We start from the raw sequence: 27,542 nt of genomic DNA on the forward strand, positions 1-27,542 counted from the left end.
CCCACATACAAAATAGAGGAAAATTGGCACAGATGTCAACTCAGGGCAAATCTTCCTCAAGCAAAAAGAGAAAGATAGGCAAAAGATGTTAGCTCAGGGCGAATCTTCCTCAGCAAAAAAAAAAATATATATATATATATATATGTATATTTCTATACGATGTTAAATAAGTGAATTATTCTGAAAGAGTACAGCTATTAGTTTATACATCTGCTCTTTTCTTTTAAAAATTTGATATACCACCAAGAAGGCTGCAATTCAGTTATTAAAAAAATTTAGATTGTGGTAAAGTATTGCATTTTATAATACTGGTTGGACTACTTTTTGTTTATTACACTTAGTATTTTCCCTTTTTATTTTTAGTATAAGTAAAACAATATTAAGTCAAGATTTAGCACTGGGGTGGTCAAAATTCTCTTCTGAGTAGGGACACTTCTTGAATGACATAAACACGATTCTGAGATTCTCCACCATTGATTAATATTTATAGAGCTGCTGTATTATGAGTATTACATCAGTGGATAGTCATATGGGAAGGAGAAGTAACAACAATTCATAATTAGCTAATTAACTAGTAGAATGTTGGACATTTTCTGTTAATAATAGGGGTTTATTACATATGGTAGCATTAGACTTAAAGACCTTGTACAAAACCTAAAGATGTTGTGACGAATTTAGTTTATGCCTGCTATTGTCCTGAAGAAAGGAGACCAAGCAGTGGCTGTTGAATTAAGAGGTTGTCTTTAATTGGTGAATTAGTTGTCTATTGCTGTGTAACAAATTACTTCAAAATCTAGTAGCTTAAAACAACACACATTTATTATCTCACAGTTTCTGTAGTCAGGAATATGGGCACAGTTTGACTGGGTCCTCTTCTTTATGATCTTTCACAAGACTAAAATCAAAGTGTCAGCTAAGGATGGGGTCTATTCTGAAGGCTTGATCCTGAAAGTGTACACTTCCAAACTCACTTATGTGGTTATTGGCAGGATATAATCCTCAAAGATTGTTAGACTGAGGGCTTCAGTGTTTTGCTGGTTATTGGGTAGGGACTGCTCTCAGTTCCTTGTCTTGTGGACCTCAACATGGCAGGTTGCTTCATCAGAGCCAGCAAGAGTCTGCTACCAAGATGAAAGTCATTATCTTACGTAGCCTAATATTGAGAGGGACATCTTATCAACTCTGCTATACTCTATAGAAAAGAAGCAAGTCATAGCCCTTGTTCATACTCAAAGGGAGGGGATTACACAAGGACATGAATCCCAGGAGGGGGAATCATTGGGGACCATCTTAGAAGCTGCCTACCACAATGAGCAATGGTTTGTCGATATGTGCTATGCTGTTGAGTTAATACATCTAGATCATGGTGTAGCACTTTCATATTTATACAAAAAAGGAAAATTTATGATAATCTAGGTACCTATGATAATCTGTATGCTTATGTGCTCTGTTCCAATCCATCTTCCTATTTCTGTGGAATCTTTTGTCCATAGGAATTCTGGGACAAAAGCTATTTTTTGGATAATTTCCTAAATTATACATAGTGTAGGTATTTTCATGACTAGAGCAGCTATAATTTGATCATGTGTAGGGACTGTAATATATCTTGCTTAGAAGCAAATCCTACATTTTAAATTTGTGGGTTTTGTGTCACAGAGAATAATGTGTTCTTTCAATAATAATCTCAAAGTACCAGCTATAGGTTGGGGGCATAGGATTGTTAAAGATTTTTACTATTTGAGTGGTTTTATTAAACCAAGGTATCAGATGTTCTATGAATAGTGAGATTATTGGTAGACATAAAGGCATCTATATCAATAAGAAAGAGGTATTGCTTCCGTTGGTAGTTCAGAGGAAGGACAGGGAGTTCTTAGGTGCCGGTGTCTCCCATGGAGTTGTCATTGGACAGATTTTAGGTAGTTTCCCTCTGAGTTTTAGCTAATATGGGACATTGGCTTTTTAAATGCCACTTCTGTTTGAAGTATCTATAGAATTTTTATCTATAGGCTCCCAAATCATAGAGAATAGAGGCCTTTTTAGTTGTTTTACCTAACGATTCGTAATTATATTGATTTCTAGTTTATTTACTTTTTAAGTCTATCTGGAAATATTCAGTCACGTATCAGATATTTTCTAAGTTGATAATTTTACAATTACCTTCTTTTTTTCTGTTTGATTCCCCTAATTCAGGTCTGAACCTATTTACAGTAAAAGAAGATATAGTCCTTGTGTCACCTGTTGAGTTTACCCCAGAATTGTTTAAAGGTTTTCTAAAGTCTATCTTTCATCTTTATTTAGTTTATAATTTTGAATATAAATATAACTTTGAATATTTCAAATTTAAAATGTAAATTTGAATCTTGATTAAAGAAAGCTTCTGAAATTGCCTTATGTAATGTATTTTCTATTTTTATTTTTTTAAATTTTACACCACTGGGTTATTTAAATCTTCTATTTTCTAATCTGTGGCTTTTAAACACTTTCCTCTGTGAGGCCAACAATTAATTGAATTAATTGGTACATATCTATAGTGCAGGACAATGAGTATCTAGTAAAAATCATGAAGTCTGCAGAAAATATTTTGCCTGTATCCCTGAAGTTTAGGAAAATCATTAATTATAATTTGTCTCTAGAGCAGGGTTTTAATTCAACTTCCATAGATCTGACTTGTATTCTAAAAATTTAAAATACTGTATCTTTTCTAATGAAAACTCTGAGCACAGAATAGCTCATTTACAAAACTAGGTAAAGTTGCACAGAAAAAAAGAGAAATGCAAAGAGAGTAGCTTTCAGAAGGTTACAAAGGCCTTGACAAAGACTACGTTGCAATTTGAATTTTATATAGCAACTCAGTATCCCAATTAAAGGGGCTGAATATTGACTATTTAGTATTTTACCTCCTGATTTGTCTATGGCCCCTCTTAAATATTTTAATTTATTGATTGTGTCATATCAGAGGTCCTTTGTATGGGTCATTGTTATTCTAAACATCTATCTATCATCTATCTAATCACCTTTCTAAACTTTACCAAGGAAATGAGAAGATTTAGAATTAAAATGTGACTTTCCATAGGAAGCAGAAGTTCTTCCAGGAAGAGGTTGATACCTTGATATGACACACGAGAGAGAGGCCACTATGACCAGGCTGGAGTGTGTGCTTGTGGGTGGTTGACACTCATTCATTAAGTGTGAGTCTGCTTCTGATTGGTTGGTTATCAGAAGCAATGGCTGACCCTGATTGGGTGACTTGCAAAAACTGTGTTTACTGAGGGGAGCTGTTGATTGAACATGTTAAAGACAGGTTCTGGTGGTTCCTTATTCCCATGGCTACACAACAATGGATCTCTTCCTAAACTTATGGAAATATTTTTATTCTCACAATTTGGGAAATACTGACCCAGACCAAACACAAAATCCTGTGAAGGGGTTGTCTCCAGGACCTAACAAAATTGTCTCTCTCTCTGAAATACAAAACAGACTTTGTTCCCCAACTCAAGGGAAAAGATAAGCCAAACATTTAGGAACACAGCCCTGTGTGTCGTTTCAAGAGATGAGTGAGGGGAGAGTCCATTCTTCTTTGGTTTGTCAATTAGAGGTTGCTAACTCAAGGCCCTCAGATGCCACATAGAGATCATACATAACTAAAGGGGTGATATTTAAGGTGAGTAATATAAAACATGGTAAACAGGACATTGCAGATTCTTTTAAAGAATTCGAATGAAATTTATGTTTACAACACTCTGCTGGCCAAAAAATACTTGTCTATGGGGGATGGCCTGGTGGCATAGCGGTTAAGTTTGCATGCTCCACTTCAGGAGCCCAGGGTTCTCAGCTTTGGATCCCAGGTGTGGATCTATGCACCGCTTATCAAGCCATGCTGTGGCGGTATCCCACATATAAAGTAGAGGAAGATGGGCATGGATGTTAGCCCAGGGCCAGTCTTCCTCAGCAAAAAGAGGAGGATTGCAACAGATGTTAGCTCAGGGTTAATCTCCCTCACCAATAAATAAATAAATAAATAAATAAAGTAAGTAAATAAATAAATAAATAAATAAAATACTTGTCCGTGAGCTGGACTTGCCTCTAGACAACAGCCACATAAAAATAAAAATTTTGTTAGTTTGTTTCTTACTAGCTTATTCTGTTACATTGTTACCATTTAACCTTCACTGGACACAGTTTTAACCTCCTTCTTTTTCTGAAAGTGTAGAGCCAAATTCCACCCACAGAGCGGCATCCATTTATAATGCTGGTGTTGGAAGAAAAGATTATTTTCATAGGTTCGAGTATGTCACATTAGGCTTGTGATAAGATTTGGTCTGGGATTATGATTGTCCAGAGAAGACAATGGTGTATCTTTATTTGTGTAACAGCGAGGCATTTTTTCAAAGCGTTAAAATAACATAAATCATGGAAGATGCAAATATAGCTATGTCTCTGGTAACTAGTAAGCATTGTTGTTATTGATCAATAGAAATCTTGGATTCATTCTAAAACTATTTTTCTCATCACAGGCTGTCAACCCATTCCTGTCCGCTATCTTGAGTGGAGCAATATAGAATCCATCATCGCCATTGCCTTTTCCTGCCTGGGCATCCTTGTTACCTTGTTCGTCACCCTCATCTTTGTGCTATACCGAGACACACCAGTGGTCAAATCCTCTAGTCGGGAGCTCTGCTACATTATCCTCGCTGGCACCTTCCTCGGTTATGTGTGCCCTTTCACGCTCATCGCCAAGCCTACCACCACGTCCTGCTATCTCCAGCGTCTCCTGGTTGGCCTCTCCTCTGCCATGTGCTACTCTGCTTTAGTGACCAAAACCAACCGCATTGCACGCATCCTAGCTGGCAGCAAGAAGAAGATCTGCACCCGGAAGCCCAGGTTCATGAGCGCCTGGGCCCAGGTGATCATTGCCTCAATTCTGATTAGCGTGCAGCTAACCCTGGTGATAACCCTGATCATCATGGAGCCCCCCATGCCCATTCTGTCCTACCCAAGTATCAAGGAAGTCTACCTTATCTGCAATACCAGCAACCTGGGTGTGGTGGCCCCTCTGGGCTACAATGGACTCCTCATCATGAGCTGTACCTACTATGCCTTCAAGACCCGCAACGTGCCCGCCAACTTCAACGAGGCCAAATACATCGCCTTCACCATGTACACCACTTGCATCATCTGGCTGGCTTTTGTGCCCATTTACTTTGGGAGCAACTACAAGATCATCACTACTTGCTTTGCAGTGAGCCTCAGTGTGACGGTGGCCCTGGGGTGCATGTTCACTCCCAAGATGTACATCATCATTGCCAAGCCCGAGAGGAATGTCCGCAGTGCCTTCACCACCTCTGACGTCGTCCGCATGCACGTTGGTGATGGCAAGCTGCCCTGCCGCTCCAACACTTTCCTCAACATTTTCCGAAGAAAGAAATCGGGGGCAGGGAATGCCAAGTGAGTTATCTAACCCGGGTTTGCCTCCTCTCTCTCTCTCTCTTATTCTTTCTGTTCTTTCTATTTTCTTCTATTTGTCTAAATCATCTTCTTCCATTTTTCCAATGTTTTTCACTTTCTAATCTTTTCTCTTTTCTTCAAATCTCACTTTCTGTTGCAGTAGGAATGTAATTTTAAAGATCTTCTTGGTTTTCATTCCTTTGAAAGAGCAAGGAGCATGAAGCAACAACCAGCGGGGCATATTCTTATTCTTACCTAGAAGCTGTAGCTTCTATTCTGCCAATAATTTTTCCTTTCACGTGAGCCCTCCCTCAAAGGAGCATCAACACGTCTCTGGGGTCTGGGTCAGAGATGCAAACGCTAGTTCTAATTTCTTGTTTAGACCATGGTTGAAGGTAGTTTCTGAATTATTTTTATCACTCTGGAGCCACATCATTACTAACCTGGGGTGGAGGGGAAGAAAATTGAGCACCTGGGGAAACTTGACTACTTCAAATTTTGACTGCCACTAAGCACCAGTATGTCCTGAAATAAGTTCCCGTAAGCAATTGTCTTGCCCTGACACTCTTATTTATTAAACTTGAGTGTATGTTGCAAGGAAGAGGTTCCACACTGCTACATGGGAATTGAGCTCTCTCTACTGCAAGGCCACGATGAGAATGGTTTCCTAGTCATAAAGCACCCAACGACGTAAGGAACCAGATAAAACTGATGAGCCCCAAACGCGCGAGTCAGTAAACGTCACAGTCCAGATTATTTCTATTCTGGAAATTCTTCCGAGTCGTTTGTGTAATAAGCACTCTCCTCTCTTCTCCCTGACTCTGTTTTGCAAAGAAGCATATGTTAAAATTTGCATGTGTCGCCTCTTGCCGAGGCCCAGGAAAACAGATTTCATGTCACATTTACAATTTTAAAGATGGTGTGGATGCTTGGAGTTCTAAAGGTAATTCTGTTATCCAAAACGTAAGCAATTTTCTTCATTAGCAGTATTAATTTTACTTTTTGAAACAATCCTTTGAGTGAAGAGTTTTAGTCGTCATAATTAAAAATATACATTGTTTTATAACTATTCCACCCGCCTGAACGAGTCAGCAAGGTAACGGGGATGGGTGTTATCCTCCCCCATTTTGTAGGCAAGGAAACTAAGCCACTATGAATTTGTGTGATTCATAAGTGTTATTCCACTTAATTAGCCTTGCTTTGCCTAGGTCTTAACTGGCATGAAATTTCTCGTCTAACATATGTCAAAAATTCTATGTGCCTTAAACTTCCGACTTTTGTATTTTTACTTGCCAAACAGCATTGTAGGCATCTTTCACAGAAATCATTTAATTGGTTTGAGGAACAGATGAAGGCATCTATGGGAAAATGTGTTTTTTAAATCCATAGAGTTATTATTATTTCAGATAAAGACATCCCTAAATTGTTTCAATGTTGAGGATGAAGCTGGTAATTGATGCCTACTTTTTAAAGCTGTATCAATTTCAAGTTCTTCATAAGGTGCTGATCGTCAAAGTTGCTTTGTCATTTTTTTCCTTGCCATGGTTTTTCATGCTAGCCAACATCCCCTTAGTAGCAGCCTCCTGGCAGAGAATTATCAGCAAGCATAAAAGCAAAACAACAGTGCCTTGAAATGAGAATTAAAAAAAAAAAAAAAACATAGTTACAGAGTCCAGATGTAGAATGGTATCATAGCAATTTTCATTAAGAGGGAACAAAATGAAAAGAAGGGGAAAACACTCTTTAAACTGGAATGTTTGCAGAGATTAGGAGATTTCCCTTATCACATCCCATATGGCTTATGAAAGTTCCATTCCATCATCCACCATTATCCATCTCCATGTTTCTAACTTTTCTCCTTTTATTATGTTTCTTCAGAAACTTTCATATGATTTTTGGTCATGAGTCAATTCTGAAAGCTGTTCTCCTAACCATTTAATGAAAAGAGAGAATCTATGTCATCAAGATATCTTGTGTTGGTACCCCGGAATATGCATTTTTGAAAGCTCTCCCAGTGATTCTACGTACAGACAGACATGGGCACCTGTCCAAGAGAGCAGTGACTAATGAATAGTATACAGTTCTTGCTGCTAGAATAAGCTGATGTTACTGTAACAACACTTCTCCAGCAGCCAGGCACTGCTGTACATTCTGATCACCTTCTCATGGCTGGAACTGCTTTCCTTATAAGCTGAGAATATTCTCTTCACTATTATGAATTTAGAAATTAATTTCATTTGGGATCTTGCTTTTAAGAGAAAAACCAGCTTGTTCTAAGGTTGTCTAGGAAGTGCTGGTTTTACCAGTAAATTGCTTATCTATTAGCAGTAATTTATCAAGCACCATCATATTTTTATGGTAATCAATATACTTCTAATTAATAATTATAACATGCAGCTTTCTTAATATACTCAGTATCTTCTCCAAGGTGTACCAAACAGCTGAGCTGACCTACAGAGGGTATTGGAGGCTGAACTTCTGTGGAAAACAACCATATATTTACTCATTTTTCTCATTCATTCTGCTGCAGTTTGTCTTCTAACTCTCTAGGAGACTGTAATTTTAAAATATAACGATAATCTCAGTGCCTATGTTTTTACCTTTTTTATTGCTGATTTCTGTTTTCCTGGTTTGTCTCCAAAGTCACAAAGACCACAAACAATCTAATATTTTCTATAGCAACAAAAATCTAGCAGAGTTTTGCCAACTGAAACAGGGGGCTGGAAACTCTGGAGAACACATCACCCAATGAGTTTATTACCATTCTGGATGTGTAATTCCTGCTTTTATGGTGCACTGAGGGTGTTCAGCAGTCTGCATATGAAGCTATAAACACGGAACAGATGCTGTAATGAAGAGCCTCCAACTGCTCTGTTTGAATATTATTCTGAGGCGTTGCAAGTCCGACTACATTCTCATAGCAGTCTGTTTCTGAGATACATGAGATACATGTGTCTGTTTTTGCAAAGTTTACTTCATTTTGTTATTTTACTCACAAGCCAAATATCTGACACAACCAAGGGTTTGCGCACTTGCTTTATATTTCCTGAAATGTAGTTTAGGAGGAGTTTAATCAATAAATTAGGAGTTTGGATTATTTGGGTTACTTATGTCCTGTTAAGCACAATCCTACCCTGGAAAATCAACAGAATCGTACAACTGCCTTTGACATCTTTAATTTCTTTAACTGTTAATTTAATGTGTTTGAATGGGAAAATATCCAGGCTTAGCCTAATACAAAGATTTTGGTAAAATTCTCCTTCTCGGCAATAGAAAAACATAGAAATCCGTAGACATTCATAATTAAGTGAATAATTTAGATCCAAGTTAATTATCACTTCCTTTTAAAGCAAAATGAGTTAATATTATGCAACTGAAAAATTAAAATATTATGTAAATTACATGCTTCTTTAAAAGAATAGTTATATCAATGATTAAATGTCAAACTAACATTACTGGTTATTTTCTTGATAAATAACCTCAATGAGTTCTAAACAATTTGATGGCACATGGAGCTGAAATGTAGCAATATGATCCTATGACCTTTTGCATACAAAACTAAAACATAACTGCATACAAAACTAAAAATAATTAAAATCACAAAAAAAGGCATTAGATTGATGCAAGGAAGTAGTTTTAAAACACAAGTTTCTAAAGTTAATAGAATATTAGTATATTCCTGTGATTGTTTCTTAAGCATTTGAATATGTGTTTTTATTGAGAGCAAAACTAAGTGAAGCATTAAATTGAATGATGCCCAATGGAAATTTTCTTCCTGGTCTGCTAGAAACACTTTTTATACACAAGTTAAGCCTGCATCATTAGTGATTATGCCCTGTGTAAGCATTTTAATTTTTCTTTCCTCCTTTGATTATGAAAGGAAATATGATAGCAAGCCAATAGACATCACAATCAAATAGAGATAACATGTTCTCTTTCATAGATGGAACTCATTCACTATTCTAGCTTGTAAATGAGAAAATCTGTCATCTTGAATTTATTTTTCCCTTAATCATACAATAAATGGTCTTAAAAGTTATTGTAATTCTTCACTTGATTTTACAGTAAATATCAGAAGACTTTATTGAAGTACTTGTCATAGAATTTTACTAATGGATAACATTTATGGAGGATCTGCCTTTCATTCATTCATTTATTCAATCAATCATTGTTTCAATAGTAAGCTTAAAGACGCTTAGGTACTTGATATGGTGTTAGATAATATTCAGTATAAAAAAGATATAAGAGGCAGACACTGACTGCACCAATATTGCAATATAGTAACTGAGACACTCAAGACTATAACTATATACTGGGTTAGATGACATAATAAAGGATCAACATAACATTTTGAGTGTCCAGGGAAGAAAGAGATTAAGTCCAGCTAACGGAAAAGTATCTGTGGAAGAATGGGAAAACATTTCTTAATGAAAGTGTCATTTAAACTTGACCTTAAAGGATGTTTTAAACAGCAGAAATTATGCTATTATGAGACCATTTCACATACAGAAATAATGTAAGTGAAGATTCAGAAATATTAATGTACTTTCGGGTCACAACATGGAATCTGGTGTGAATGAAGTCCCTGGAGAGGTGTAGTGGTGGGTAAATTTGTAAATGCAGAAAAAGGACAGATTATAGATAATGGTCAGTGTTCTAAGAAGAAATTTGGAAACTTTTTATATAAACCATAAAGATTTTTGTGAAGTTTTATGATCATGTGTAAGCTTTATGGGAAGAGACTGTCTATAGTAAGACTAGTTAATAGAGTGCTACAATAGTCCAAATGATGGGTTAAAAATAAAAACCTTAAACTAGAGCAGTGGAATGAAAGTCAAACCTAAGGCATGCATATGAAGAAGTTTTCTGAGCTTGATTCATTAGAACTGGAAAATTGGTTTGAGAAGAGAAGGAAGGAATAAAAAATAGAATACAACTCTCATGATTTGAGCCTGGGTGACTGTAAAACTACATCTACCATAAAAACAGATAGAGAATACAGGAGTAGGACTGGGGAGATGTTGAAGAGTTGGGTTTCAGACTTATCAATTGAAAATGCTGTAAAGGCATCCAAACAGAAGCATCCATAAGATATCCAGAAATTTAAGTGAGGAGCTCAAGAGAAAGGTCTGAGCCAGAGCTCTAGATTTGAGGGCTCAATTGTCAGAATGTTTGGAGGCCCAAAGAGTGATTATGACATAAGAAAAGAAGAAAGTAGGAGGAAGAACATTAGAGAACACTTGGACTTAAGAGATAAGATAAATCAGGAAAATCTGAAGGCAATAAACAAAGGGTAATCAGAAAGAATGAGGAAACAGGAGGATTGAGTATCGTGGAAACCAAAGAGGAGACTATATCCTAGTCAGCTCGAGTTGCCATAGTAAAATCCCACAGATGGGGTGGCTTAAACAACATTTATTTTCTCACAGTTCTGAAGGCTGGAAGTAAAAGATCACGGTGTCAGCATGGTTGATTTCTGGAGAGATCTCACCCTTGGGTTGCAGAGAGCTGCCTTCTAGCTGTGTGCTCACATCATCTCTTCTCTGTGCAAACATGGGGGAAGAGAGAGAGAGAGAGAAGAGGAGGGAGAGAGAGCTGTCTGGTGTCTCTTCTTATAAGAGCACTAATCCCATATGAGGGCCCCACTCTCATGACCTCATCTAACCTTAATTACCTCCCAAAGACTCCGCCTCCTAATACCATCACACTGGGGGTTAGCACTTCAACATCTGATTTTGAGGGGGACACAAACATTCAGTCCATTATAGACTGTTTCAAGAAGATACAACTTGGGACCCTTGGGATACCCAAGGCTGGAGACTCTACGGTTATCCTTGAGTGGTTTCAGTGGTGTGATGTGGGTAGAATTTCTATTACAATAAGTTGAGGAGTTTGGCATTAAAGGAATAAAAATGTTTAGACAGTATTTAAGGACCGAGTAAGAAGGAGGCGTTATATAATTGCAGAAATTTAAGCTTGCTTGTAATATCTGAAAAAGGAGGCAACAGAGAAAGAAAAGTTGAAATATGAAAGAGATATCCTATGGTTTATGCTGAGTAGGCTGACCCTGAACTGTGCATTACAATAGAGCCATCTGACATAGACAATTATGGCAATGGAGCACCACCTCTGAAGAACCTGTTGGTTTTGGTTGATGCTTATTCTCACTTAGCTACATGTGTGTTGCTTGACATTAAAAAGGATGAACAAATCAGGCTGGGCACTTATAGGAATTTTAATTAAAATATGAAAATACAACCCTTACTTCTGATTTTATCAGATCTCTGGACTTAACACACATTGATTGTAAGATTTGAGAAGGGACAAATGAAGGAAAGTCTGGAAAGTAAGGTGTGCTTTCCTAGAGTTATTGGTGGAGCTGGAGAATTTGCAGCTCATAAGTGGAGGTCGTTTGTAGAAGAAAGAAGGATATTGTGTATCCAGAGCCAGACTTGGTTGGGGATGAAGCGGGTACCTGCTAGAAGGGGCTAGAAATCCCTGGATCTCTCCCTGACAGCCAGTCATACTGCCTGAGCCTGCCACCATGAGGATATTTGTTTGGGGTAAAGCCTTAGCCTCCCTGAAAAACCAAGCCAAAATGCCTTCACTCCATGAAAGATGTAACACTTGATCGCCTAAAACCACATTAGCCATAGTTGACAATGAAAACAGATAAGTAAGTAAGTTGTATGTGGAGGAGTCACTGCTGTGAGAGATCACCCAGAGAGGATACGGGCTTAAGTGCAGGGAAAGGGTGAATGACATTATGTCAAGAAGGGATGGAGACAACTTGTTCCCCATCAGATGCAGCAAATTTGCAGTCACCGTTGTTTCCTGGTTTCTTCCTCTTGTAAATAGTACACTCATTATGCAAATAACACAGAAATAGATAATTTTATCACTCATACTTTACATTTTCAAGTTCCATACTGAAACCATGGGGCACAGATTACGCTACAGCTTCAAACAGAACATAGTCCCTTCTGGATATGTCATCTTTTGTATTTCTTTCAAATTCAAGTAAATTTGCATGACTGACGCATGTTCAAGTTCTCAAACTTAATTTTTTTTTTTTTTGGTGATGAAGATTAGCCCGAAGCTAACACCTGTTGCCAATCCTCCTCTTTTTGCTGAGGAAGATTGGCCCCGGGCTAATATATGTGTGCATTTTCCTCTACTTTATACAGCATGGCTTGATAAGCAGTGTGTAGGTCCATGCCCGGGATCCCAATCTATGAACCCTGGGCCACCAAAGCAGAGCATGCAAACTTAACCACTACTCCACCAGGCCAGTCCTCAAACTTAATATTTTATCCTATGTTAATAATACATAGTTTCTAAACTGAATTCAGAAATATTCTGTATAAATATCCATCATGGCCCAAGGAGGTACATATTACAACATTGTGCATATAAAGAAAACTAAGGCTTGAAAAGTTCAATGCCTTTTTTTAAATTTTATTGAGGTCATATTGGCTTATAACATTGTGTAATTTCAGGTGTACATAACTATATTCCAGTTTCTGTATAGACTGCATCATGTTCACCACTAATAGTCTAGTTTTTATCCATCACCATACCTATGTGCTCCTTTACCCTTTTCACCCTCCTCCCTCCCCCTTCTTTGGTAACCACTAATCTGTTCTCCTTATCTATGTGTTTGTTTATCTTCCACATATGAGTGAAATTATATGGTATGTGTCTTTCTCTGTCTGACTTATTTCACTTAACATAATACCCTCAAAGTCTATCCAGGTATTCACAAATGGCATAATTTTGTCTTTTTTATAGCTGAGTAGTATTCCAGTGTGTGTGTGTGTGTGTGTGTATATATATAAAAAGCCCCAGTAGATAGCGGCATGTCATAGTTGCACATCCTTCTAGTTGCTGTATGTGGGACACAGCCTCAGCATGGCCGGAGAAGCGGTGCGTCGGTGCCCGCCCAGGATCCGAACCCGGACCGCCAGTAGCGGAGCGTGTGCACTTAACCGCTGAGCCACGGGGCTAGCCCCTCTTGTCTTATTAATTATGACCTTTCTGATGGAAGTGAGGTGATATCTCACTGTAGTTTTGATTTGCATTTCCCTAGTAATTAGTGATGTTGAACATCTTTTCATGTATCTGTTGACCATCTGTATATCTTCTTTGGAAAAATGTTCATATCCTCTGCCCAATTTTTGATTGGGTTGTTCATTTTTTTGTTGTTAAGTTGTATGAGTTCTTTATATATTTTAGAAATTAACCCCTTGTCGGATATATGATTTGCAAATATTTTCTCCCAGTTGGTGAGTTGTCTTTTCATTTTGTTGATGGTTTCCTTTGCCTTGCAGAAGCTTTTTAGTCTGATGTAGTCCCATCTGTTTATTTTTTCTTTTGTTTCCTTTGCCTGAGTAGACATGGTATTCGAAAAGATACTGCTAAGACAGATGTCAAAGAGTGTACTGTCGAGGCCATTTTTATAAAAGAAAGAAATGGGATTAAAGTCATTGTTTTCTGGATAAAATCATTTATTTTTATCACTCTGCTGTTTACATCTGTTTACCTCAATAATGTACATATTCATTCATATGCCCAGTAAAATGTATAAGGCTTGGAGTCTGCCCTCAGTAAGTTCATAGTTTATTGTTATAACATGCCGTTACAATAAAATCAGGTGAGTGAAATGATAGGAGATGGTATAATGTGGTTATTCAGGTGGATGGGTAAATTTAGAGTGAGAACTTTATTGAGTGTAGGTGTGTTTTTTTTTTGCAAGATCCCACTCTATGTAACAGATAGTTTTTTTCCTGGTCACCTGTTAAATGCAAGAAACTACCAGAGGACACACTGGAGGCCTGCAGACTAAACCTGACCATGAATGTTCTCAGATCATGAACACAGAGTCTATAGGTTCATTAATTAGAATTTGTTGGCTGCAAGTTATAGACACCAACTTAAGCTAGCCTAAGTGAATTTATTTTCCCTTCATATAAATAAATGGGAAAATTTATACAAAGAGTATAGTGCAGTGCCTAGCACATAGTAAAATCTCAATAACTGTTAGCTAGTGACATTAAAATTATAAAAATAGGGGAGGGTGTATGAAAGTTCATATGCTAATATAAAACTCTGCATTACACCTTCATGTAAAGAGACTTCTGAAAACTGGGTATATGCATCATCATTATTATCAGCTCATAATATCCAAGCTATGTAGAATGGAGGAGCTGTGTATCTGCTGAAGGTGAAAGCATGCAAGTGTTGCTCTGTGTGACATGTGTGTGAGGAAGGACATGGCTTGGCAACCTGTCCATGCTTGGCCACAGCTAAAGAAAGATGAGGTCATTTGCATTCCATCTGTTAGCCTCAGCGTCCAGTGTTACCTACTCAAAAGGGAAGCAGGCCACGTGAGCAAGTTGTTTGCAAAGCTAGTTCAAGAGCAAAAATATTAACAGCTTGCAGAATGAAGAAAATGAGAAAAAAGTACCAGTGGATTTGGAAGCTTCAAATCATAAGGACAGAATGTATAGCGTTATTAATTAGAACTCTTTGGCTGCAAGTTATAGAAGCCAACTTAAGCTGGCCTAAGCAAAAGGGCGTGGGGTATTTAATAGAAAGAATATAAGGAAAAATTTCAGGTGTCTCATGGTAACAAGGTTTGGAATGGTTCTGGGCCACATGGGGGACTGGGCTCCTGAGAAGAAAGACTCCAGGCCTCTGTGTCATCTCCTGTCTCCCTGCATGCCTCCCTCTTCTCCTAGATCTGCTCTCTCCATTTCTTGGGCCCTCATGGTCCATCCAAAGACAACCGTCCCAGTGCTGCTGAGTTGTTGTTGTTGTTGTTATAGGTCCAGCTGCCCAAAGAGACTGCTTCAATTCCCTCTACCCACGTGGTTCTACATAACACAGAGAGAAACTGATTGACCCAGCCTCGCCCCGGTGTCCATCCCAAGTCAAGGCGGTGATGGACAGAGCGGAGCAAAAATATAAAACTGTCTTCCAGAGGCCCATCACTCCTGTCACCCCTGGGTATGATCAGGGAGGCAGTTCGCAGAGAAGCGGGTATAATTGTGACGTGAGCAGAGCCTTACGTGTGTCTATACCCAAGTAATCCCATCTCCGTTTCAACTCCCGTCCCTTCTTCCTTGGCATCTGAATAAGTCACTTCTAAGTACCAGCATTTTTTATTTAGAAAGGTTCACAAAAAGAAATTACAAACCTACAAGTGGCTAGCCAGCCAGCCAAATAATTAATTACCTATCTACACAAAAATGAGAGTGACTATAACAAATTCCAGTAGATATGTCAATGGAGGGGAAAGAAAATGATATAGCTTTGATATAGAATTTGTTATGAAGGTAAGAGGCATACAACTAAACAAATTTAAAACCTGGAACTTGTCTTTGCTACTGTTATAGAGATTCCTGGCTGTAAAGTGCTTCTCAGTTGCCTCAAGATGAGCAAAGAGAAAGGGAAAAGGTTTTGTTTTGGTTTTTAAAGGAAAATAGATCATTAGGCACTGTCTTCTGAATGAATTAAAATACATCATAAATTATAGGCCAACAATAAAACATTATTTATTATTAAGATTGGTTAATAAAATAGAAAATCAGCAAATATTTAATCAAGTTAACCCCAAAATATGTCTATAATATGATTTCATTTCAAAGAGGTAAGGGAAACCGCCCACACTTGAAGGCAACTTAACAATACCCTCTGTGTAGATTATCTTCAAGATAAATGAGGAGTCTGCTACTAACAAAATTAGGCCAAGTCCCTAGTGATGCTGCTTAAACGTATTGAAAAACAACTGCTTAAAATAAATCAATAGCAATAAGAAATACTTTCTTTTTCTTGGTTTTCCAATTACAAAATGTTTAACAAAAATATATACTATTTTCTTGCTCCGTGTAAATGCTCTCAAACACTCTGGGAATTAATATCATTGTCCACTTGATCAAACTTTGCACTGCTTATGTTATTTGGCTTAGATGGGTATAGGATGGGGAGGAGGAAAAGTGTTAACCACAACAACAAAAAGAATGAAGACTTGCATCATCAAAGTAGAATAAAAGAAATTATGACCATGGGGCAGGGGGTAGGGGTGAGGGAGCAGAAGGGTTGGCTGTAGATCTGTCACCAGCCAGCTCTGTGACTTTAGCCACTGGCCCTGACAGTGTCTTATTGCAAGCGATAGTATTTCAAGTGATTTTAGTAAGCTTTCATAATTCAGTCTTCTTTTTTTTTTTTCTTCTGGGAGGAAGATCAGCCCTGAGCTAACATCCAATGCCAATCCTCCTCTTTTTTTTTGCTGAGGAAGACTGGCCCTGGGCTAACATCTGTTGCCAATCCTCCTCTTTTTGCTGAAGAAGATTGGCCCTGGGCTAACATCCATGCCCATCTTCCTCTACTTTATATGGGACACCACCACAGCGTGGCTTGACAAGCAGTGCATCGGTGAGCGCCTGGGATCCAAACCTGTGAACCCCAGGCTGCCGCAGCAGAGCGTGCGCACCACCAGGCCAGCCCCCATAATTCAGTCTTTTGATTTAAAAAATATGAAAGGCTTACTATTTTACAAACTGTGGACAATTTACTGCTGAAGAAATATTGCATGGTCTGTGACCTCGGAAGTTTGAGTGGAGTGGGGGACACCAGCAAGGCACCTGACAATGACCATGTGGCAGGGGAAAATCCTATGACAGGAAGTAAAGCATTTTCAGGAGGCATATAGAAGGGGTCTCCAGTACGGATCTCGGAGTTAGGGAAGGTCTAAGAAGAGCTGTAAACAATGGATCCCATTAGCTAGGAGCTGGACCAAAAGTGGGGGAAGGTGCAGACACAGAGTATTCTAGGCAGAGGACCACTGTGTGAGAAGATGTGGAGGCAAGAGAGACCATAGCATATTAGGAAAATGAAAAAAAAAAAAAAAAAAGATTTCAGTAGGGCTGACCGTAATTTCTAACAAGAAATATTTGTTTAGCTCTGAATGTTTAAAGCCAAAAGTTATTCCAGGGCTAATCCTTGTATAAAATCTCTTTTTCTGCTATAGTTAGAATGGTTTCAAGGCCTGATGCACATCTTTTAAGTTGGGGAAGAGAAGCACTGATGAAGAAATGACTTTCAAGCCCCTATTGGGTGCCAGGAATTGGGGCAAGTGCTGGAAATACAGTGGTGAACGAAACAGATCAGGCCTCTGCCTTTGTGGAAATTGAAATCTAGCCAGAAGACCAACATTGAACAAGTAATTACAAGTGTAGTGAGTGTTTTTAAGGATAAATACAAGGTGTTACAGGAGTGTTACTTGGAGAATCTAACCAGTCCCAGTGCGTGGAGACTGGAAACGTTCCCAGGAAGAAGTGTTATTTAAGCCAAGACTTCTGAAGGAGGAAAGGGCTTAGCTAGGAAAGGAAGGTGGCTGCTGGGGTAGAGCAGCCAAGCAATCAGTGTGTAAAGGCTCTGAGCAGGAGAAATGCTGATGGCTGAAGGAAATGAAGCCATTCCAGGATGCCTGGAGGTGAGAAAGAAGGGAAGTGTGATGAGAAGAGACTGGAAGGGTCAGCTAAAACCAGCTTATACAGGGCTAAGTTAGAGGCCTCAAGAGCTTGGATCTCATCTTCTGAGTAAGAAGCCACTAAAGTCAGAAAGGACGGGTGCACTGTGATTGGTGAAATGCGTGTTTTTAGAACCGGCACTCCACTCAGTGTGGAGGATTCATAGTAGAGCAAGATGGGAAGCCGAGGGCTCTGGGAGGAGGCTGTTGCAGGGTCCAGGTGGGAGATTATAGTGGTCTGACCTAGGGCTTTGACAGTTGGGGTTGAAAAGAGTGAATATAGAGAAGTACTTAAGAGGTAAAAATAAAAGTAATAGTAAGATTGCTCACAAAATTCAATTTTAAGATCCACTTAGAGTCAGCAGAGATATGGAATCATCTCAAGGTTGTTTGGCTCCAAAGCCTACAATATTTGAACAGTAACGAAATTAAATGTATTAACACATCTAATACATGCTTGCTCTATAGGAGGGGGAGACTGATCAGACACAAAAGCAGAGAAGAGCAGTTACTGAAACAAATACTGGAAATGGCCATAGAGCTCACTGATGTGGAGATGGGTGAAGGGGCTGGCGACTCATGTGCTCTTTGAAAATTTAAGTCCTAATGACAAGATGATCCCCAGGACTAAAAGGATGAAACCAACTATTTTAGCTTAATGCCATCAAATGTTTATGTATTGAACCTTGCAACTCTACATCATTTCTTCTGATTCTCTGTGAATAGGCAATGATTGGTTATCGTCTTCCCCTATTTATAAGACTATTTATATACATTTTGGTACTCTAAATCCTGTATATTATTTCTCTTTGCAAATAAAATTGGAATTCTGGTATATAACAATCTTATTCCATGAACTTGTTTAATATAAGTCTAATCCTGGATGATAAGATGGGTAATTCTTCTTGGGCAGACAAAATGAGTTCTGCTATTGTATCTACCTGGGAGGTGTGGCTGAGAACCAGATCCTGGCCGGTCCCTTGGGAGATCCGTCCTTAGGAATGTGTGCTCTGTGTGGTCAATAGGAGCATGCCACGTTTCTCACATTTATGTTTCCGCAGATTCCAGTTTCTTTATCTTTAAGTGGAGACGACAATACACACATTCTACTTACCACACTCTACCTGTAAAAACGCCATATGCAGATGACATAATATTGTTCTAAGATAGTGAATTATGTAGTCAGTAGGTTTTAAGAAACAGCTCAAAATTAGTGTTCCATGGACTACCTATTAGATCTGTTCTTAGCCTTTCTGATCCAGAAATTCATAGACACCTCATATATATACTACGTATATATTTCCTTTATTCTGCAATAAGAATCCTAGTTCTCAAGGAAACAGGAGATGATAGAATCAGAATATCTCATAAGCTTATATTTATATTATTCCACAATAGCCGTACAATGCCGTAGAATAACTACTAGTACTACTGCTACTACTTAATTACGGAGAAGAGTTCAAAAAAACTGTTTGCATACGATCTTCCCATCTCCCCCTTTTTAAATAGTTTTACCATATCTACGCTTTCTGAGTATTATCTTTAATGTGTAGTAACAAATATTTTTAAATTTCAGGAAAATTTTCTTAAACTATAGTCTTCAGTGTTTGTTTCCTTGCTTTGTGTTTTTTTTTTCTTTTTCAAAGATTCCTAATATCTATATATTGAATTTTCTTTGGCTAGTTTCAACATTTACACTTTCTCTCTAATCCTTTTTATTCTTTTGTTTCATATTCCTTTTATTGAATCATTATTACATAATTACAGAAATATGCATAGATGTTAATGGCAGTTTTATACAATTTATATAGTTGTGTAATACACCCGTGTAACCAAAATACAACCAAGACACAGAGCATTGCCATCTCCCTAAAAACTTTGCCCATGTCTCTTTCTAATCTGTTCCGTTCTCCATCTAGAAGCAACCACTATTCTGATTTTTATATCCCCATAGATTAATTTGCCTCTTCTTGAACCTCACAAAAATAAAATCATACAATAGATATTATTTTATGTTCCCATTCTTTCACACAGATTGACATTCATCCATGTTCTTGTATCTATCAGTGTTTATTTTCTTAATTCCTGAGTAGTATTACATTGTATGAATATACTAAAATTTGTTTAATCTATTCTGTTGATGGGCATTTGGGTTGTTTCCAACACTCACTATTACAAATAAAGCTACAATCAACATACATATACTAATTTTTATGGACATATATTTTCATTTTTTGTAGATATATGCCTAGCAGTGGAATTGCCAGATGATAAGGCAGGTGTTATGTTTAACTTAAAAGAATCTGCCAAACTGATTTCCACAGTAATTTTGCCATTTTACACTCCTACCAAAAATGTATGAGACCCATTTTTTGTTTATAATCTTTTATATTTCAGCCATTCTGATGAGTGTGTAGTAGTATTTAATTATAATTTTTATTTGCATGTTCCTGATGATTAAGGATCTTGAGAGTCTTTTCATATACTTATTGGTCATTTATACACCCTCTTTTTTGAAAAGTCTATCCAAATTCCTGCTTATTTTTGAGGGGTCATTTGTAATTTATTATTGATTTGTAGGACTTCTTTTTGTGATCTTGATATGAGTTCTTTATCATATATATGTATTACAAATATTTTTTCTCAATCTGTGACTTGACTTTTCACTTTCGTCGTGGCATCTTTTGATGAGTGGAAGATGTTAATTTTGATGAAGTCCAATTTATCATTTTTTCTTTTGTGGGTAGTGCTTTTTGTGTTCCAGTCTAGGACATCTTTGCCTACCCCCAAGTCACAAAAATATTCTCCTATGTTTTCTTCTAGGAGCTTTATAGTTTTGACTTTTACATTTAGTACTTTAATACATCTTGAGCTAATTTTTATGTATGGTGTAAGGAATGGATGAGGATTCATTTTTTTGTAAATGGAAATATAGTTTTCCCAGCTCAAAATTTTGGAAAGACTTTCCTTCCCTCATTGAATGAACCGGTGCTTCTTAAAAAATTCAATAGACCACCCATGTGTAATCCCAATTCTGGACACTCTATTCTGTTCCATCAATATCTTTATCTATCTTTACGCAAATATCATATTGTCTTGAATCTTTATATAAAGTCTTAAACTCAGGTAGTGTAAGTCTTCCAACTTCATTCATTTTTTCATTATTGTTTTGGCCAATCTAGGTGTAGGACATCATTGCCATCACTCAAACTTTCATCATTATGTGTGATATTACCTCCAGGTTTTTCATAGATGCCCTTTATCAGGTTGAGGATATTCCCTTATACTCCCAGTTTGCTGAGAAATTTACCATGAATAGGCATTGAATTTTATCAAATTCTTTTTCTGCATCAGTTGAAATATCATGTTTTTTTCTTTTACTCTGTGAACATGGGGAAATATGTTGAATTATTATCAAATACAATTCAACCCAACATTGAATTTCTGATATAAATTCTCCTCTGTCCTCTCTAGATAGTCCACATGAAATAGAATCCACTTTGTCTGATATTGGCATAGCTAACAGCTCTTATTTTGGGTTAGTGTTTGTCTGTTGTATCTTTTCCCATGCTTTGATTTTCAGCTTTCCTGTGTCCTTATGTTTAAGAGATGTCTCTCATAAACTGCACATAGTTAAATTTAGATTTTGTTCTTTAGTAAGTCTGATATTGTTGCCTTTTAATTAAAATATTTAGTTCATTTTCATTTGATGTAATTGTTGACATCATCGTATTCATATCTATCCTTTAACTATTTTCTACTTGTCTCGTTGGAATGACTACTTCCACGTATGTCCTGTTTTCTCTCCTTTCTTGCCTTCTTTGGATTCGTCTAGTATTCTAATATCCAATTTTCTCATCCATCAACTTGTTACTTTTACATTATTTTATTATTCTTTTTATAGTTGCCCCAGAGATTACAATAAGTAGTCCCTGCCCTTTTGAAATCTCAAATAAATTAGTATAACAGTTTTATCACTCTCCAAATAAGGCAAGGATCTTAAGACACTTTAATTGCATTTATTTTGTGTCAACCTTTCTGTTTTTTTTGGTCATGCATCTTAATTCTGCACATATTTTACATTACTGTTATTGTTTTGCACAATCAGTACTTACATATTCCCTTATGTTTTTCCTTTGTGTTGTATTCCAGTTATGGACTGAGCTGATTTGAGTATGTACTGTAGTTTTGTAAAACTTGTTCCACTTCACCTGGTGCATCCTGTTCCAAGGGTACAGCCCTCCAGGTGTCCTGACTAAGAACCTAGGTCGCAACTGTTTACTTGGGTCCCTCATTCTTTAAATGTCTTTAACTCCTATTTTGATTCCTTAGTGATACCAGACTTCCAAAAACTTCACTGATTTTCAGAAGCATTCTGCTTAACTTTGTATCCTGTGCTTTGTGCAGCCTAAAGTTTGCAAAATTTTCTAGAGGAAACCCACCAAGTGTTAATCTTACTTTTCTTGACTCCCTCTCTCCAGGATCTTGGCTCCTCAAGTCCTGGCTGCCTTGGAAGACTTGAACTCAAATTTTTGTGGCTACAGCCCTGTAAATTTATCAAGTTTTTCTTGCTTGTTTGCCTCTTAGTTAAGACCCTCTGCCTGGATTCTCAATCTATCCCCCTGATGTTCTCCTCTTGTTGACACCAAAAATCATCAAATGTCCCAAAGGAAAAAACAGCTTGAAGATTATCTGCTTACCTCTCTGAAGTTATCTTCTTTCTGACTTATTGGTCCCTTGGATTCTGGTTGCAATGACAGCTTCCCAACATCTTTAAATGGTTTTTAAAAATATTTTGTCTCTTTTTTCTAGTTGTTCTCAATGGGAGCATTGGTTTACCTCAAGGTGTTACATCTTAACTGGAAGCAGAAGTCCTCTTATACCAATTTTAATATCTCCTCTTTCCCTTTCTCAGTAGGCTGTGATATGACTAAGATTTATTTTATGGCTCTGGTGGTATATGATGTATTTTATGTGATATGACTAAAATTTCTTTTATGGCTACTTCTAATACTAAGAAAGAAATTGAATGATAATTGCCTATTCAGTTATTTTTCAGATTTAATGGGTGGTGACATGAGGATATTAATGCCTCTATTTAAAGAGAAATGATAGCATAAAATAAACTTTAGTAGAAAAATATACCTAATGTTGATGTTAGTGCTATAGCCAAGAATATCAGAAGCATCACAAAATTCTCAATTTAAGTGATGTAGGTCCTTTTTATTTTCATTACAACTTCAATTTTAAGCTCATTACCAAAGTAATCATTTATTTTTTCAAAACATCCTGAGGTGAAGATTTTAGCTGTTGGCAGTTGTTTTGATCATCTTTTTCTCTCCACTTTTGTGATAAATTAGAGTAAAACAATAAAACGATTCATTTTGGCTGTTTGGTACCCAAAATCGATCTGGAAACATAGTGGGATATTTTCCCTTTTATGTAACATGTCTTTTTTTCTAATTATGAGCTTTTACTTTCTCATTAGTAAAGATGCCTATTTGTTAGAAGAAATATTTAAAATATATGTACAATAAAACAATTTAGTTACAGCATAGAGGCTAAATGTACTCTGTTACAGAATTCTAAAACAAGAAAGACTTCAGTATTAGTTTGCATACAAGATATTAGCATGAATTTCCAAATTCTATAATTTCTATTTGATATTTCTCCTTAGTAGCTCCTCTTATATATTAACATATATTTTTAGAATTTTTACTTTAAATCTTTTTTTCACCAAAAGAAAATATATTCACAGTTCCCGTATAATACCTTAGTTTATTGGGGTAAAGCTAAGAAGAGAGAGAATTTTACCCCTGAATTACACGTTTCACCAAATTTCTTTTTGTAATAACAGTTACAGCTTATTTTTAATATTGAAAAAATGATAAATATTCATTGTGGGCAATTTGGAAAATATAGAAATGCACAAAACAGCTAATAAAAATTACCTAAATCCTACCACTATACAGAAAAAAACACAATTAACACTTTTACATATATTCTAGTTTTTACACACACACACAAATATATACACACATAATTTTTACTAATTTTTTATAATTTAAATTTAACGAGATATTATGACATTCAATATTGAATATTAGAATTAATTTAGGAATAGGTAATAAAAATAATAAATGCTTTTGATATTTCTGCAATTACCAAAGTGATGGAGAAGCTTAGGACTATTTCTGGCTTATTTTCGTATTAGGAATATTTCTCTACTGTGTTTTGTTTATTCGATCATTCATTCAACTTTCACTATAAGTAGGTGACCATATGTCTTTGTATGCCCAGGAAAGTCTCAGTTTATGCTGTTTGTCATGACATAACTTTTAAGAGAACTTCTTTTATTCTTAAAAGTAATTGGTATGTATGAGAAATTATATGGTTCCTTTTATTTCCAAAAATTGGGAGAGGTAAAAGGAGGATAAGGTGGCACAAGGGCAAATCTGCCCTTGGATTCTGCCCTCTGAGCCGTGGCCTACCTACCATAGGAGATAAGAATTAACATCACTGACTTACTTATATAATAAGAAGAATAACAGATCACAGGAGACATGCAAAGATATAATATACACTGCAGTGTGGTCGAGAACTTGATAAACATCTTAGACTTTGAAGGAAATATGTGCAACATTTTGTGAAGAATAAGAACACTTTAGGTTCAGGGAAAAAGATACCATTTTACAAGCATCAGTTTGGCAAAAATTAAGAAATGTGAGAAGACTTTCGCTTCTTGGTAGAAGGGAAAAGATGGTAGCAGAACAGCTCCCACAAGAATAATTGGAAAAGCAAAATGAAAGATAAAAACTATCTTTTACAGTATCAGGGAGCTGTTGAAGTGATGAGGATTAGTGAGACTAAAATATCGGGGAGAGGGGAACTGAGAAGTGAGCAGATGATCTGCAGCTTCTTTTGCCTGGTGGCATCTGCCAATTCTGAGCACTGGCCGGAGGCTGAGCATTCAGGCATGGCCCAAGCAGAGAGTCAATGGAGGCAGTAGAGAAGGTAGAAGAGATCTGTGGCCACATGAAGCTGAAGGGATAAAGCAAAAGGTATGAGAAGCTTCAACACATGTCCAGCTTCTCTCTTAAACATTTGCTGATGGGTCAGTTGGGTAGGATAGAAAGGTTAAAATATAAGCCAGACACCTCCGGCAGATAGAGTCTATTTTCATGGTGTTTTTCAATGCTGAGGAGACAGACCCACCTGCAGAGAGAATTAGAAAACACTTTAGCAATCACCTAAGACAGGACTAACAAAATTGCAGACTCAAAGGTGTTCAAACACATGGGCAAGGTTCCCCGTCAAGACATTTGCCTAATTCTGAAGTTGTGTGTGAAAGGAGGCCAAAAATCTAAACTGAAAATCTTTGAAAAGCTGGCCAGAATCTCCCAGTCTCTTAATGCTGAGGAGATAGAGAGCCACCAGATGAGGTGGACTAGTACACAGCCAGATGCTCTGATTAAAGTCCTGAGGGATAAGCCCTACAGCAGACTGATTCCTATCCAAATTGCAAACCAACTTTGACTCAGCTCCATTCTTAATAGGATGAAATTGATCTGTCCCCCTCTACCTAGCAGAAAAAAGTGGTGAAGCAACTCTAGTAGAGATAACACCATCTAGAGCCTCTATAGAATCTTACTTTATATACATACAATGTCTTATCTGATATAAAATATGTTTAGGTATGGAAGAGTTAGGACCATGTAACCAAAGAACTAAGGGAAACAATTAGACAATAGAAACAGATCTACAGGTGATACACTGATCACTGTTGGAAGATGTTAGAAAACCAAATTTTTATTCTGAACATTGGTAAAGAAAAGAAAAGAATCATCCATTTGGCTTGTGTTTTCTGTTTGAACTCTATCTCAGAGGAACCAAATAGCTGAAGAGGGAAAGTTCTTCTTTAGAAAGGAAATCTAGGGTCCAGCCCGGTGGTGTAGTGGTTAAGTTTGCGCACTCTGCTTCGACGGCCCAAGGTTCACAGGTTCAGATCCTGGCATGGACCTACACACTGCTCATCAAGCCATGCTGTGGTGGAGTCCCACATACAAAATAGAGGAAGTTTGGCATGGATGTTAGCTCAGGGGCAATCTTCCTCACCAAAAAAACAAAAAAAAACTAGTTGACAAATACAGAAGGAATGATAGAATTATACCACCATTTTGTAGTTTTGTAATGAAATAATTGAACTACAGGATGATCATCAATGACTACTAAAACCATTAGATGGAAGACTGATGGGGAGTTTTATAATGTGTGCACCAGGCTGAAACACCTGAACCCACTGATCAATCTTAATGTGATTAATAGACAACCCAATCTATGTGCTTCCCAGGCTGGCATAATAGGAAGTAAACACCATCTCCTAAAAACTATTCTCCCCATACAATCAAACATGAATCTGATTAAGCTTTCAGATATAACAATCAATTCATAGGAAATATAGGTGACAGAGAAACATGTTAAATGACACTATAGGGGCTCAATCAGTAAAATCCATAATCTGGGAAATAATCAATGTTCCTTCAACAAATAAATAGCAAGCAAAAGGGAGAATGGAACAATATGGATTTACAAAGACTTAAGAGACTCATCAACAAAATGCAATGTGCAGATCTTGGTTGGATACTGATTTGAAAATCAAAAGTAAAATAAAAATGTATGAGACAATCAGGGAAATTCAATTACTGACTATTTAATATCAAAAAATTTAGGGGCCAGCCCATGGTGTAGTGGTTAAGATTGGCGCATTCCACTCTGGTGGCCCGGGGTTTGCAGGTTCGGATTGTGGGTATGGACCTACACCACTCGTCAGCCATGCTGTGGCAGTGACCCACATACAAAATGGAGGAAGAATGGCACAGATGTTAGCTCAAGGCTAATTTTACTCAAGCAAAAAGAGGAAGATTGGCAACAGATGTTAGCTCAGGGTGAGTCTTCCTCAGAAAAAAAATTAATATCAAATATTAAGGAATTACTATTAATGTATTTTAGGTGTGATAATATTATTAGTTTTTCATTTTATTATAAAAATGTGTACCTATATTGTAGGCATGTTTACTGAATTATTTATGGATGGAATGATATAATGTTTTAGATTTACTTTAAAATAAATAAATGGCAGGTATAAATAAAACAAGATTCACATTTATATTATTACTGAAGCTGGATAATAAGGATTTGGGGATTCATTTTAGAATTTTCTCTGTGTTCATATATTATTTTTAAAATTTTTAATAATAAAAAGTAAATTTTAAAGATTTCTGAAAAACAAACAGCATTAGAAAGAATAATATGAATTCTCACATATTAGTGTAAATTGTGGAAGCACTTTGCAGAGCAATTTGGCAACACATAACAAAGATGAATGTGCATTCTCAACAATCCACCATTCTACTTCTAGGTTCACACCACAGAAAAACTCTCCCATATGTGTGCAAGGAGACATAACCAAGAATGTTTATTGCAGTACTGCTTAAAATAGCAAAATGTAGGAAACAACCTAAATGGCCATCAGTAGGAGAACTGATTATATTTTTGATAGTGTGGT

The 27,542-nt window shown here is 37.0% G+C and overlaps 1 protein-coding gene across 1 annotated transcript in view; it reads left to right on the forward strand.

Annotated features, from left to right (window-relative positions):
• Positions 1–27,542, forward strand: part of GRM1 (glutamate metabotropic receptor 1) — a 392,786-nt gene that overhangs the window by 349,716 nt on the left and 15,528 nt on the right. Inside the window, 1 exon segment of the mRNA XM_058534236.1 lies at positions 4,515–5,445. Coding sequence (XP_058390219.1) covers positions 4,515–5,445 — 931 coding nt within the window.

Source organism: Diceros bicornis, chromosome 39 (genome assembly GCF_020826845.1).
Source record: "Diceros bicornis minor isolate mBicDic1 chromosome 39, mDicBic1.mat.cur, whole genome shotgun sequence".
NCBI lineage: Eukaryota > Metazoa > Chordata > Mammalia > Perissodactyla > Rhinocerotidae > Diceros > Diceros bicornis.